Genomic DNA, 12,706 nt, shown 5'->3' on the forward strand with positions numbered 1-12,706 from the left:
CACCACCATTACCATCACCATCACCATCATCACCACCACCACCACCATTACCATCACCATCACCATCATCACCATCAATGTGATAGTAACAACTATCTTTTACACAATGTTTGTTGGGGTAAAGGAAACATCTCTGTATAAATATACATATTATTTAATAAAGACCTCAATGTTCTTCTAAGCTTGTTACATGATTGATAGATTGATAGTGTAATACTGAATCGCATTTTTAAGAAAATTAGAGCAAAGATGTTTAAGCCTCTACATAAGTTTGAAAATTTACATATATTTTCATAGTGAAGTTGTCAAGATTCCTGCAATTTTCTAGGAAGACTAAACATGAGAAACATTAGATTTTATTTTTATTTTATTATGTGTGCAGTGCATGATCATGTACTATTAGAATTATTTCAACATAAATACCCATATTTAAAAGCCTTTTGAATGATTCTACTGGGCAAGAAAGTTAAAGAGAAAAGTTAAACTCACATAACAATGCAGTCAATTTCATAATTTCTCTTGTAATTATAGTCTCAATTTATCATCCCAACCTGCCAGTGAGGTAGCCACCTTGGACAATAATAATGACAAAATGAATGAGATGAATTTGGTGTCACTACTAAGGGCTCTAGTGACTCAGCATCTGAATTTCTAACTTTCTTTGTTCATGCTCATCTACAACTGGGGTGACACTGACTGGGAAATAAGCCAGTAAATGTGAATAATACGGTATATTCTCCTATACAAGCTCAGTTCTCCCATTAAGTAGATGGTTCAGGAGTGAGGGTGAGACATTCCCTTGTAGGGCCAGCCCCTGGAGGCAGAGTGCTGACCTCTGAGTGGGAATCAGGAGAATCTGTTGATTATGCGTCCCTCTGAGCCACCAAGCAGAATCACGTAGGAAACACCGCCTCAGGGGTCAACACATTTACCACTAGAAAACTTCTCCTCGCTATCCTGGTCTGGAAGAAATCCTCATAAATCATCTAGTTTGTCTATTCTGCTTCCCTGCAGGTCTACGTCTAAACAGTAGACTGTGCCCCACGCTTTTAAGATTTTTCTAAGAGGTCTCAGTGTGTGTTTAGAGCTGCACTTTTTGTACCCCATTTAATGACTGGTGCAATGTGACCCTGTTCTGTTAAAGCCCCATTCTTCATGGCCCACTTTCAGAAGGGACCCTTCTCTACATCCATGTGGCAAAGAAGGGTGTGAACCCTCAGTTAGAGACCCTGCTGACTCTGGCAGCTCTGTTTCTAAGGCATTACCCCCTCTCCATCAATACTCCCAGGTCCTTGGTGGAGGGGCAAATGGGGGCAGAGGGTAGGTGTGTGGTGAGCCTGGAGGGGACGATGGGTGTGAAAGGCAAACCCCACTCCAAGGAGAGTTGTACAGAATGAAAGGAGAGTTAAGGTCAAGTTTGGTTATTAAACATGCTGGGCAGGACACACTGCAGAGATGGTGATGGGCATCAATTTTGGCCTCTACAGAGTCCCAGCTGATGAGAAAGGAGAGACAATGGGTATGGTAGGGGTAGTGAAGGATGAGGAGCATAAGAGATCAATTTCTCCTTAGGGAAATTGTGGTCATTGGTTCTAATGAGTCTTCTCGGGAGTTTGGTTCTAAGGAAAGGAGAAAATATCTCAATGGGTTTCCCTTAATCTTCTTTCTTTGCTGCCCTACCCATCCATCCCTTCTCCTCCTCTCCCCCCTCTTCTTATCTTGTCCCTTTTCTCCTCTCTCAATTCCTAATGGGCAAAGCTTGATATGTAAATTAAGAAGAAATCTAGGGTGACTTCTCTCTCTGAGACAATATTATGAGCTGGGCAAGTAAGAGGAAAAAGGGTAGGTAAAAAGACTGAGAATAACATGTGTGTAGAGGACATTTTCTTTTAGCTACTCTCAGGAATAAGATGCTGAGGTTTTACACCTCTGGCTTAATATCTTCATCTCGAATTCCTGGGGGTCTTCACTGTCAAGGTCCCAAGTGACCTGCTAGCTGCTAAGTCTGGCTGAGCTGTCAAGCACAGCTTGAAGTCTGATGTCCCCATCCTCTGCCCTATCCCAGATCAAGTCACCAGCTCCGAGGGGGAAACAGACAAAGCTGAGCTCACCTGTCATGGTGTCTTTCCTGGAAGTGTGTTCTCCTTTAGTTCCGTGGTAAGTGGCATTGCTGCCAGTGGACTCATAGTCTGTTTTTCTTTCCTTGAGGCTGATCATTTCCCGAGGTGAAGCTGGGGCACTTGCTACACAAAAAAATCAAAAGGATGGCTTTCTGAGTCTCATTCCACAGCATGGGTGGCGTTTCACACAAATAGTTAAGGTCACAAATACACCTGGCTCAGTGTATATCAATATGTGTCATGGACCTGTTGATTTTTTTTGCTCTTTGGCTCTTGTCTTTACCTATTCTCTGACCCTGTGTCATTTGATTCTTTGTAGTTATGGGGATTTATGGCTTGAAGGCAAGTAATTAAGAACTATATCCTGGGGCCATCTTTCTCAAAGAGACTTCCTGGTGGGAACATGACCTGCCCCAGGGCCTATGGGACAGTTTTAGGAATTAGATCTGATCTTGGTTTCTTTATTTCTCTTCTTCATTTTTCTCTTCCTTCCTCCTCCTCTCCCCCTCTCCTCTGCTCCCTCCTTTCCTTTCTTTCCTTCTTCTTTCCCTCTTTATTTAATTAGCTGTGTTTTAGAGGAGCTTTTACTGATATTGAAGAATCTCCGATTAATATAAATGCAGTTTTACTTAAATACAGAGTCACCCAGAAACTCCCCTAAAGGAGGGCAGAGGAAGCAACTTTCCCCCTGGAATAACTGTGGGGCCAACAAAACCCGCTGCACACAGATCAGCATGCGGGGTGAGCTGGGGGCAGGTGTGAGGCCAGCTCCTTCTTCCTGAGGGGGTCTCGTTCTGTCCTGCTCCAGCTTCTGTGAATGCCCCAGCAGTCTCTCACCCACACCCCGCACCTCGCCCCTTACTGCCAACCAGACTGCGGGAGTGATCTTTGCCATCCCTGCGTGTCTCCATTTCTATAATGATGGGTTGTAATTAGAGGAGTACCCTGGGAATTTCATGTTCTTTTCTTGTTGTTGTTATTGTTTTTTTTTTTACTAACATCCTAGAACACAGAAAAGGCTGAACTTGGAGGTAAGGAAGCAAAAAAAAAAAAAAAAAAAAAAAAGAGGTTTAGTTTTCTTGAAAGATGGGATGAACTGGGAGGAACTAAACAGCCCTGCCAATGGGAGACGTGGGGGAGGATGCTGAGTGAGAGCAGTGAGTGCTGGTGACCAGTTAGCCATGCACTCCACCCTGTGGCTGTCCTCACGTTATTCTCCAGGATCCTCGAGCCGCAGGATCCTCAAGCCGCCTCTCCTACTCAGAGCTTCGTCAACTGCATCTACCCCTCCATCCCCACCCCCACCCCCCGCGCACACTCAGAGCTGTGCTTCAGAACCTCTCCTGTCTCGGTGATTATTAAGACTCGGGGAACTTTGATTTTTAGGATAAAGCCCTCTTTCCTTGGCTAGTTGTCCAAGCTGCTCCCCTGCCATGCCTCAGTGTACCCTGCAGCTTACTGTTCACACCGTTGCAGGATCCCTGAGCTCCAGCCCACCGGGTAAGCTTGATCCTTGAATGTTTCTGCCTTTTCATGGAACCTTTGCTTCGTTTTATCTAATTTAGTATCCTCTACGTGAAAATCCCTGTTCTAGACACTGGGAGACAGGAACATGAATTGCGCACTTTCTGAACCAGTAGGGCTCTTTATCAGGTGAGGAAACAGGCAATTAAACCAGAACAAGAGGCAGGGTGCTCAGCGATGTCAAGCCAAATGGTAGGAACGTAAACAAAGGGGCCTTTCCATTGCCTCCTGTCTCCCGAAAAGCCCCCACCCACTTCTGAAACTTATCAAAATGAAATCGAGGGTCATTGCTCAGCTCTTGAAACTGTCAGAGGTTGCTGATCCTGGCTGCCCACTAGAATTAATTACTTGTAGTACTTTTAAAAACACAGATGCTTGAGTGCCACTCGAAACCAGCTGGGCCAGAATCTCCGGGTAGACACCCAATACGAAGGCAGGGAAGCAAACCACCTTTGCTCCATGTATCTCAGCCGGACTCCGTGGAGTGCCTGTGTGTTCCCAGAGCACCCCCCCACTGCGTCTGCTCACCTCCACGTGCTGCCTCTCTCTGCTCCCCGTCCTTCTTTCTGGGGGAGAGTCCTTTTCCTGCCCTTGCTCCTATGCTTCTAGTTCTTTCTGCATCAAGGCTAGCCTTTTATTAGTCACTGCCAGGCATTCACGAAGAGATAATTATTTGGAGTCTCTTGACCAAAACTTTTAAAATGAGAATCTAATATTGCACAGATGGTGGGGTTTATTAAACTACATCAAGTGTGTAACTTTCTCCTGAGACCTCACACACTAAACCTACGTGAGACTCTGGGGAAAATCATATTATGCAAATGAGTGTTTATTAGGTGTCTTTGATGTGCCTGACCTGGGAAAAACCAGGCAGCACCTTAGCTGAATGGCTGGGATGTGGACATCCTGATGGGCTGCTGCTGCTCTTTCTGGCACCTTCCCACCTATGATATCATTTCACCTTCCCAATATTGATTATTTCTTAGTAATTAGAGCTTTTAAAAAGACACAGTGTGGTGACTGCTGGGAGGGAGGAGAGGGTGGAGGATGGTACAGAGGCTATAAATGGTGATGGATGAAGACTTGACTTGGAGGAGGGTGAACGCACAATATGGTGGACAGAGAGGTGCTGCAGAATCGGGCACCAGAAACCTACATAGTTATGTTCATCAGTGTCACCCCCACCAAAACCTTTGAAAAAATAGAAAGACACCATCCTTGTGTTTGCCAGAATCATTGATTGCTCTTTATCATTTTAAGAATTGTGGAAATAACATGGAAAAGGTCATCTCTGTGCTTCTGAGACAGCTGAAGTTTCTCCAGTCACATAGGGTGGGGCTCTTGACTTGTCCAGGGTGAGATTAAACGTGACAAGCAGGAAAACTACACTCAAAACAAGCTTTCACAGGACTGGGAGAGGATCATTTACTTCAGTCAAATACTCCTCATTCATTTCTGACTTTCCTCGTCGTCCTGACAGTACAGTGTGCTGCAGAGTTTAACGACACGTTCTCAAGGACAGCTGGGCCTCTGCTGGGGCGTGCTCTCTCTGTCACACCCTCTGAGTCGTCTGTCGTTCCAGCAAATGGTATTTCCTCAGCAGTGAGAGGGCAGCGAAGAGCACAGAGAAACTTTCTTAAGTGAAAACTTACCCAGGTGTGTGTGTGTGTGTTTGTGTGTGTATGCATGAATACACACATATAATTATCCATCCTTCTCACAACAAAACCCAAAATGCAGAAACCAGAAGAAAAGTTTTAAAAACTTATGCTTTGAGCAAAACCACAATAAAACCCATGCCATGTATATATGAAACAATGTGCTTATATTTTGCCTTTTATTTCTTTCTAATGTTTGGCATTATATGGCATGATGGAAAAAGGGTGGAAAAGTAAAAGACCTCTACAAGTAAATAAGTGAAGTTTGTATGAAGTTAAACAATGGGAAGGTGACAAAATTAGAAAAAAAATAATGACTTAAAAGTTATGGTTGATCGTAGTAAGAATTTATCAATGGTTTACTCACTGGTTTAAAGGTAATAATAGAGAGCTGGTCAGATAGGGACTAGCAATGATATTCTCAGTGAGGTAGTTCAAATGCAAGCCATTCTAAATGAAGAAATAGCATGTCCTTGCTTCCCTACACTGTTATCCCAGTTATAATTAATGAAATGCAACTCAAACTATTTTAAGTTGGAAATAACATCCATGGTAAACCCTGACTTGCAAACACTTGCCAGTTTTCTTTGTCTTTGTTCCTCACTGAACGTGGGCCTGTGATATGCATTTCATGTATCTGACACCTATCAGAGATTTGTTCTAAGTCTGTGTCTAACACAAAGTCGTCACTGCAAGAAAAATAAACAGAGTCATTTGATGTTTCCAGCACACGACAGGATGAGGATGGCTCTGCTCTGCGGGGTTCAGGTACACGGCTAGGAAAGAGGGAAGTCAGGCCTGGGTGGCTCTGGGCGTCTCTTACCTGAGCGGTTGTTGGGAGACACGCGCACAGGGGAGATGGAGGGCGTGCGGGAGGAGGAGTAGGGCCTTTGCCGATCCCTCTCGATGGTTGAAGATGAGGCTACAAAGTGGTATTGTGACCATCCATCCTGCAAAGACAGCACGCTCCTATTAAGTGGGGAAGGCAGAGTGATTCTTACTTCCTGACATTTCCAAGTTCCAAGCATTTAAATTTGCAGAACATCTCTGCAGTCTGTCAGGAGAGATCACGAAGCTCTGTGCCATCATTAAGGTTAACAGAGAGGAGCGGGAATTGAGACCCGCCTCCTGTCCCCTCCAGACAGGCCGACGTGGGGGGGCCTGCTTTTAGTGCTTGCTTTCCTTCCCAAGTGTGGAATTAATGGTCTCTTGGCAAACCTGCTTTGGCCAGAAGCTTTCACTTAAATGAAAATGTCATGCTCAGAATGTTGAATGACCCTGAAACTGTCTATTCTTTACCTACCTGGTTCCAACTCTATCTGGCCGTCTTTTCAACCACCTTCCAAAAGTGTTCACACTTTTGTTCACAGGACCAGGTGCCAAGCAGCCTCCTCTCTTCCAGTTTATTGTCCTTACATGCTTTGAACTTCCTTCTCTGCCTCAAATGCCCAGTCCTCACCTGCTCAAGGCCTTTAGCATGTATTCATGCTGAGTGCTCACACCTTCAGCTGAATATTCATGCTTAAACTCATGTTTTCTGCTTTGCCCCAGAAATTACATTTTCCCATTTAAAGCATATCCAAACTGCTTCCTACCAAATTAATCCTCCATCAAGCCTTCCAAAAGCTAGTTAATACATGAAAAGTATATATGCTATCTTTTTTATAATAACCATATAAATATATTACAGATAATTTTATGAATTTAGAAAGCATAAAAAAAAGGTAGCCAATAATACCCCTGATCCCTTTTCCCTGAGATGTCTTGATAGAATTTCATGGTATTTCCTTCCAGTCTTTTTTCTTTTTTAAGTCTAGTTTATTTCTATCAGGGTAACATGTCAAATAGCGCTGGTGGCAACAAGGAAACACAGACAGCTGTGCCACCCCCAATTCCTGCTTCCCAGAGGCAGCCATTTTCAACTGTTTCAGCTTTTCCTTTTTTCTGATAATATTTAGAGACATTTAAGGGACTCATTGGGATACACTGTGGGGTTACAAGTAGCGGCTCAAGAAATTGTCTTAGTCAAAAGTTTGGCTTCTTTGGTCATGAATAAGTAATAATATTGCATATGTTGTTGAAGGTGAAAAAGGTACTTTATGCTAAGAATATCAACTAATATTTGATATGTTCTAAGACCAAAGGAGACAACCAGATATAAATGCGACACAACTTGAGCTTGGTTTTATTAGCAAGATATCACTGGGTCATTCAGCATTGCTGTCTTCTGTAGGTTTCTTGGAGATGTTTTGCTTAGCAGTTCAGATTTCATGATACTTAGGTTACTATGGGACCATGTAAGTACTTACATCTCTGGAAATGTCAAGAAGGTGGATATAATAGAAAACTATATACATATGAAGGAAGGAACTCATCTAAGGACACAAGCCCAAAGCTTTCAAATCCTTCATAAGACACAATTCTGAGAATGCCAATGCATGTCTGAAACACGACCCTGCCATTGACTTGTCTATAGGTGACGTGACCGGCAGATATCAGAGGATGATGAGGAGTGTGTTAGAGGCACTGAGCATGTTATCCCGTGTCAGACACTTCTGCCAATGGCCAGCGATGGTGTGCACATGGGCACAGATGCTTTGAATGGAGTTGGGAGAGGAGGAGCTTAGAGAACAGAGTGGTAACTTAATCAAGGCTCTGGATTAGAGCAGTTTCCAGAGTCACAGCTGGAAGCGCAAGAAGAGGAGCTCTGGTTACTTCCCCATCGCCATCTTCCTCCCATTCACAAAGGCAGAGGAAAAGGTGCAATGCAATGACCAGAACAAAGAACTCTAACGTTGCTACATTCAACAATGCTTGGACGGGACTTTACAACTTTAGTGTGATGGTGATACATATTTCCAAATCTCATGAAAAACAGTGTAACATCAGAAGCTAAAGACCAGGGTACAGATCAATCAACACCCGTTTTGCTTGTGGGGAATAATCAATTGCCTTAAGGATAAATGTCCTATCCTTTCATATCTTTTATTGCAAAAAATCTTTCATCATTCAATTGAAAACAAATTGTTTTGCTTTCTAAAGAAGGAAAATGAAGACACATTTTCTTTAGGAAAGTTATTACAAAGCTAACACTTCTTTTATCCAAATAGCCATGTAATACTTGTTATCCAGACAGCTTGCAATCAATTTATTATTCATTTACTTCCCACTGTCATTCACAAAGGCTTGAAAGTGGTTTACATAAACACAAACAATTTGGGCATGTAGCTTTTCAATCATTACTTGTCTCTTTGATTACTGCTTTTTCTTCTTAGAGTTTTAACTCACTGTATACCAGAGACTTTTTTCCTGAATTCTATTTTACCAGGTGGTTGACCTAGTTCCCTTTTGCATCAACCCTTTGACTTCTAAGAGTTAGATAAGACAGTTCAGGGAAGAAAAACAGAATGGAGAATAGTCACAGTAACTACAGAATGGCTGGTAATCCTTAATATTGATGATAAGGAACTGTTTTAATGGCTATTGGTCACCTCCAGCAGAATGACCTAGAAGTTATGCCCTTCAGCTCAAGACCCAGCCAGACTGTCAAAAATGTGATATAATATCTGTGTCCAAAGTGGTTTTTATTTTTAATGCATTAAACTTAAAACTGGAGGTTAAGTTGTTCCAAGTATATAGAAATAGAAATCCAAAAGAGAAGAAGAGTTCAAGGTCACTGAACTTTAAATTGCCACAAGAAATAATCTAATTTTCTTTATCTTTTACCCTTTTACTGTCCTTCCACCAGTTCCAGCTTCTATGTTAAAGTTCCTGAGTGTCTCTTTATGACACTGTATTAATCCCTGAAACTACTATCATCCATACTGTATTTTCAGTGGTCCAGAATGCAGGAGAGTCAAGATAATGTGATTCACAGCCTCACAACCATTGGTCTTCACCGTATGTCTATGTGATGGTCACTCTACTTAGTTCCCACAGATGTTCCCCTTAAGCACTCTGAGACCCTGAATTTATAACAATCTCCATTTTATATTTTTGACCATCCTGTACAGCTAGTGCTCGACTTATGACCACAATTGGTTCTGACAGACCGGTTGTAACACAATTTGGCCATAAGTTGAGTAGGCTATATGTACAGTACTGTGAAATGATGTTATAAAAATCTTTAACAGATCTGCACTGTCGTACACCCAGCTGGGCAACGCTTGTGCTGCCAGCCGTGGAGCAGTCGTGGCTAGCGATTGTGGTCGTCAAGTCGAATGGTCATAAGTTGCATAGGTCATAAGTCGATCAATATTTGTAATCAGTTCCAAGAAAACTGTGTTACTGGAGAAACTTCCACTAACAGAGTTCAAGTGATGGGACTAAGTAAGTGGCTTTCAGACTGGTCCATCTGAGGTTAGTCTAACACACACTTGCCCCATAGCTTCTTATTCTGGAAATTGCATAGGATACAGTTAAGATCAGCACACGCATTAGTTGGGTTTGTGTGCAAAGGATGAGCCAGCACTGTTTGTCAAGGCTCAGAACTAGTTGCCCTGGTCTCCCTGGTGATAGAGAGGTACAACGAGAAAGCTGTCAGGAGTCAGCCCTTCTCTCCAGTACACACTAGTATCATAATCACTGGTAAGCTCTGTGTCAGTTGCTTTTCTGTAAATAATGGTCAAAATGACTCAATCAGCTTGGGGAGTTTTAAAAATAGTAATGCCTGGCCCACAGGCCCTGAGAGTCTGTTTACATTGTTCTGAGTTGGGTCTGGCCACTGGTACCTTTCAAAGCCCCCAAGTAATGCTAATGGAACTCCTAGCGTGGACTTCTATGCATAGATGGCAGTGACTAATAGGGACACAGAAATCCATTTTTAAAGTGCTAAATCCTCAGAGGCCCCAAAGTTACCGACTTCATTTGGGGATGTCAGATAAGGCATTCTCAAGGTTGACTTTCACAGGAACAAAAATAGGTCCCCACCTCAGAGCAGAGAAGTGTCACATACTCACTGCACCCTAGGCACATCCGATTACCTGGTATTCACTGGCTATGTGATTCAATTTCACACGTCTACAGCCCAGATCGGTCAGCTCCACAGCATCTTCCCTTTTTACACCTGTCCAATCTGACTTACCCTGCCCCATTTTGTGCTAGGGAAACAGGAGGCAGGCATTACATGTTCATTAAATCACTACTGCTAAATGAATGACACCACTGAGCTTCGGAGGAGCTTAGAACAATGTTGCTTAGCATTATTTTCTTCTCCTGCAGCGAACAAAATGCTATGACATCACACTACAGGATGCTGCCATCCTGTCCACTCCCCAGCTGTGAGGCAGGGCGGCTGTCCTGTTGAATTCTAAAGGCCTGGTCCCGAGCAGAGCATAGACCCTGCAAAAACAAAGTGCCTAACATATGCTAATAGGATCCAGTGACTTCAGATCACTGCATTAATCATTTGTAAGATAAAATGCTGGCCAATGTCATGGGCTTTACAGCTAGCTTCTAAATTCTTATACTTCAATGTTTTATAACAAATAAAGGTTATCTTTAAAAAAATTTTAGCTCAGAGCAACCTCATCAGTATCACCTTCTCTGCTCTTGGTATGTCTGTCTTTTATGACATTCTTGCAGCCACACTGAAGGTGGTGTTAGTTTAGGTAAATGGCACCTCCCAAAAGGCTGGTGGTTGCCTGCTCTATTTTAAATGATCATTTCTCTCAGCTGCCCATGTTTCAATGTAAGATATACAAAATTGCCTTCCTCTTTAACCAATCCTATAAAGTATTTTGAAGCATCTTTCCACCTGGACGCATCTGGTCCCGGAGCGCTGCTGATTCCCCGCAGAGCCCTCGGAGCACGACTTTGCCCGCCACCCCAGCCTCATCGCGACTGCTTCATGCATCACCGTTCAGAAGACTCATGCACCTGTCCACAGCAAGTGCACTCAGTTCTCCCCAAACGCAAACCCTTAGGAGAGCCAGGGATAAAAGGAGAAGGGAGAGTGCATCAATTTCTCATTGGACATGCTCTAATATTTTTAGGGTTGGGTGCTGGAGCACATACCTAGTTCTGCAATGTGCCCACCAGACTGAAAGGCTGGTTTCGGAAAGGGTCACTGCATGGGAATGTGACCGGGCAGGGAACGGTGATGACCGCAGCAGGGTGCAGTGCATTCCTGTGTGACAGAATGCAACTGAGCCATGTGGGAGTGTGTGCAGACATCCTCCTCTCCTGACTGCCCCAACATCCCGCCACGGCCAGGCCAGCCAGCACTGGGGTGTACCGCTCCCTGCACCGAATGGAAGCACAGGGACGAGGGGCTCTACCAGCTGGAGGAGTTAGGGAAGGATTAGGGCCAGAGGCTCTTCAATCTGGAGAGAGGAGGTGCAAAGGAAGAGTAAATATCTCAAGGGCTGTTTGGAGGATCTGGTGATGAGGGAGAAAGAAAAGGGGTTAGGTACCAAATCCTCATTAACATGCTTCAGAAGATGAGATTAACAGGAAATGGAACTTCCCATTACTTTGGTTGTGACCTCTGACCTCTGGAAGAAGGCCCATTTTAGAAAACAGTTAACAATGGGGTGGAGGGGGACAGATTAGTGAATAATCCCACAGCTATGGATAGTAACTCAAATAGGGATGCTCCTATTAACAGATCTTTTTCCAAAGTTTCACTTTCCAAATTTCAAATAACAAATCTTTTCCAATGACAAGAGGCATTTCTGATTCAGACAAAAGCTTTAATAATTAACTTTGAAAATGGGGCCTAGTTGTTTATTTCCCCTGGGCATATCAGTTAGAACCCAACATATACACTACCACACATACTGTTAGTGTCTAGTCGTTGGTGTTTTTTTCTCCCTTTTAAAAACAGCGCTGGAACTCCTGAGTCTGATAAGATTTATTTGGTTTCTAAACAAGCATTTCTCAGTAGGCATACAAGGACCATTTGGTTCTGAAGTAACAAGTACATGTTGTTTTGCTTCAGCTGTCCTTGAAAACTCTCAGCCCATAAAGCTTGTCAATTCCAATTTGCTTTGAGTGACTTGAGATAAAAAGAAAGTGTGGTGAAAGTCCTTTGGGCTTTTAGCAACCCAAGTTCATCCACTCATTCATCTTAGAACACGTTTAGAGCTTGTTATTTGCATTCACTAACAGGACTCCTTCGTCAGGAACCTATTTTTCAAATGAAAGTCGAGACACGAATTGTTGCCATCCCCTGAAAATGGTCCCCAGCTCAGATGTTACTGCTCACTCCTGAGAAATTCGATTGCTCAAAACAGTGCCAGTTTTCTAGCCATTTTTAAGTGGAATAAACCTATTAATGTAATCACAGGAAGCAGAGGAAGAAAAGATTGTGAATTAGTGGTAGTCACACATTTACCCTCTTATCTCAAAAAATGGTATTTTATTGTGAATGGGAAAGGACTCTGTAATAAATGTGACAAGGTG

The 12,706-nt window shown here is 43.1% G+C and overlaps 1 protein-coding gene across 7 annotated transcripts in view; it reads right to left on the reverse strand.

The window, feature by feature from the left end:
* CTNND2 (catenin delta 2) overlaps window positions 1-12,706 on the reverse strand; it is a 985,037-nt gene that overhangs the window by 12,152 nt on the left and 960,179 nt on the right. For all 7 annotated transcript variants that reach the window (XM_066243701.1, XM_066243686.1, XM_066243718.1 and 4 more), the window contains 2 exons: window positions 6,126-6,252; window positions 2,112-2,243 (listed from right to left, as the gene is read on the reverse strand). In XM_066243701.1, coding sequence (XP_066099798.1) covers window positions 2,112-2,243; window positions 6,126-6,252 — 259 coding nt within the window. The remainder of the gene's footprint in view (window positions 1-2,111; window positions 2,244-6,125; window positions 6,253-12,706) is intronic.

The sequence above is a fragment of the Saccopteryx bilineata genome, chromosome 1 (assembly GCF_036850765.1).
Source record: "Saccopteryx bilineata isolate mSacBil1 chromosome 1, mSacBil1_pri_phased_curated, whole genome shotgun sequence".
In the NCBI taxonomy this organism is placed as follows: domain Eukaryota; kingdom Metazoa; phylum Chordata; class Mammalia; order Chiroptera; family Emballonuridae; genus Saccopteryx; species Saccopteryx bilineata.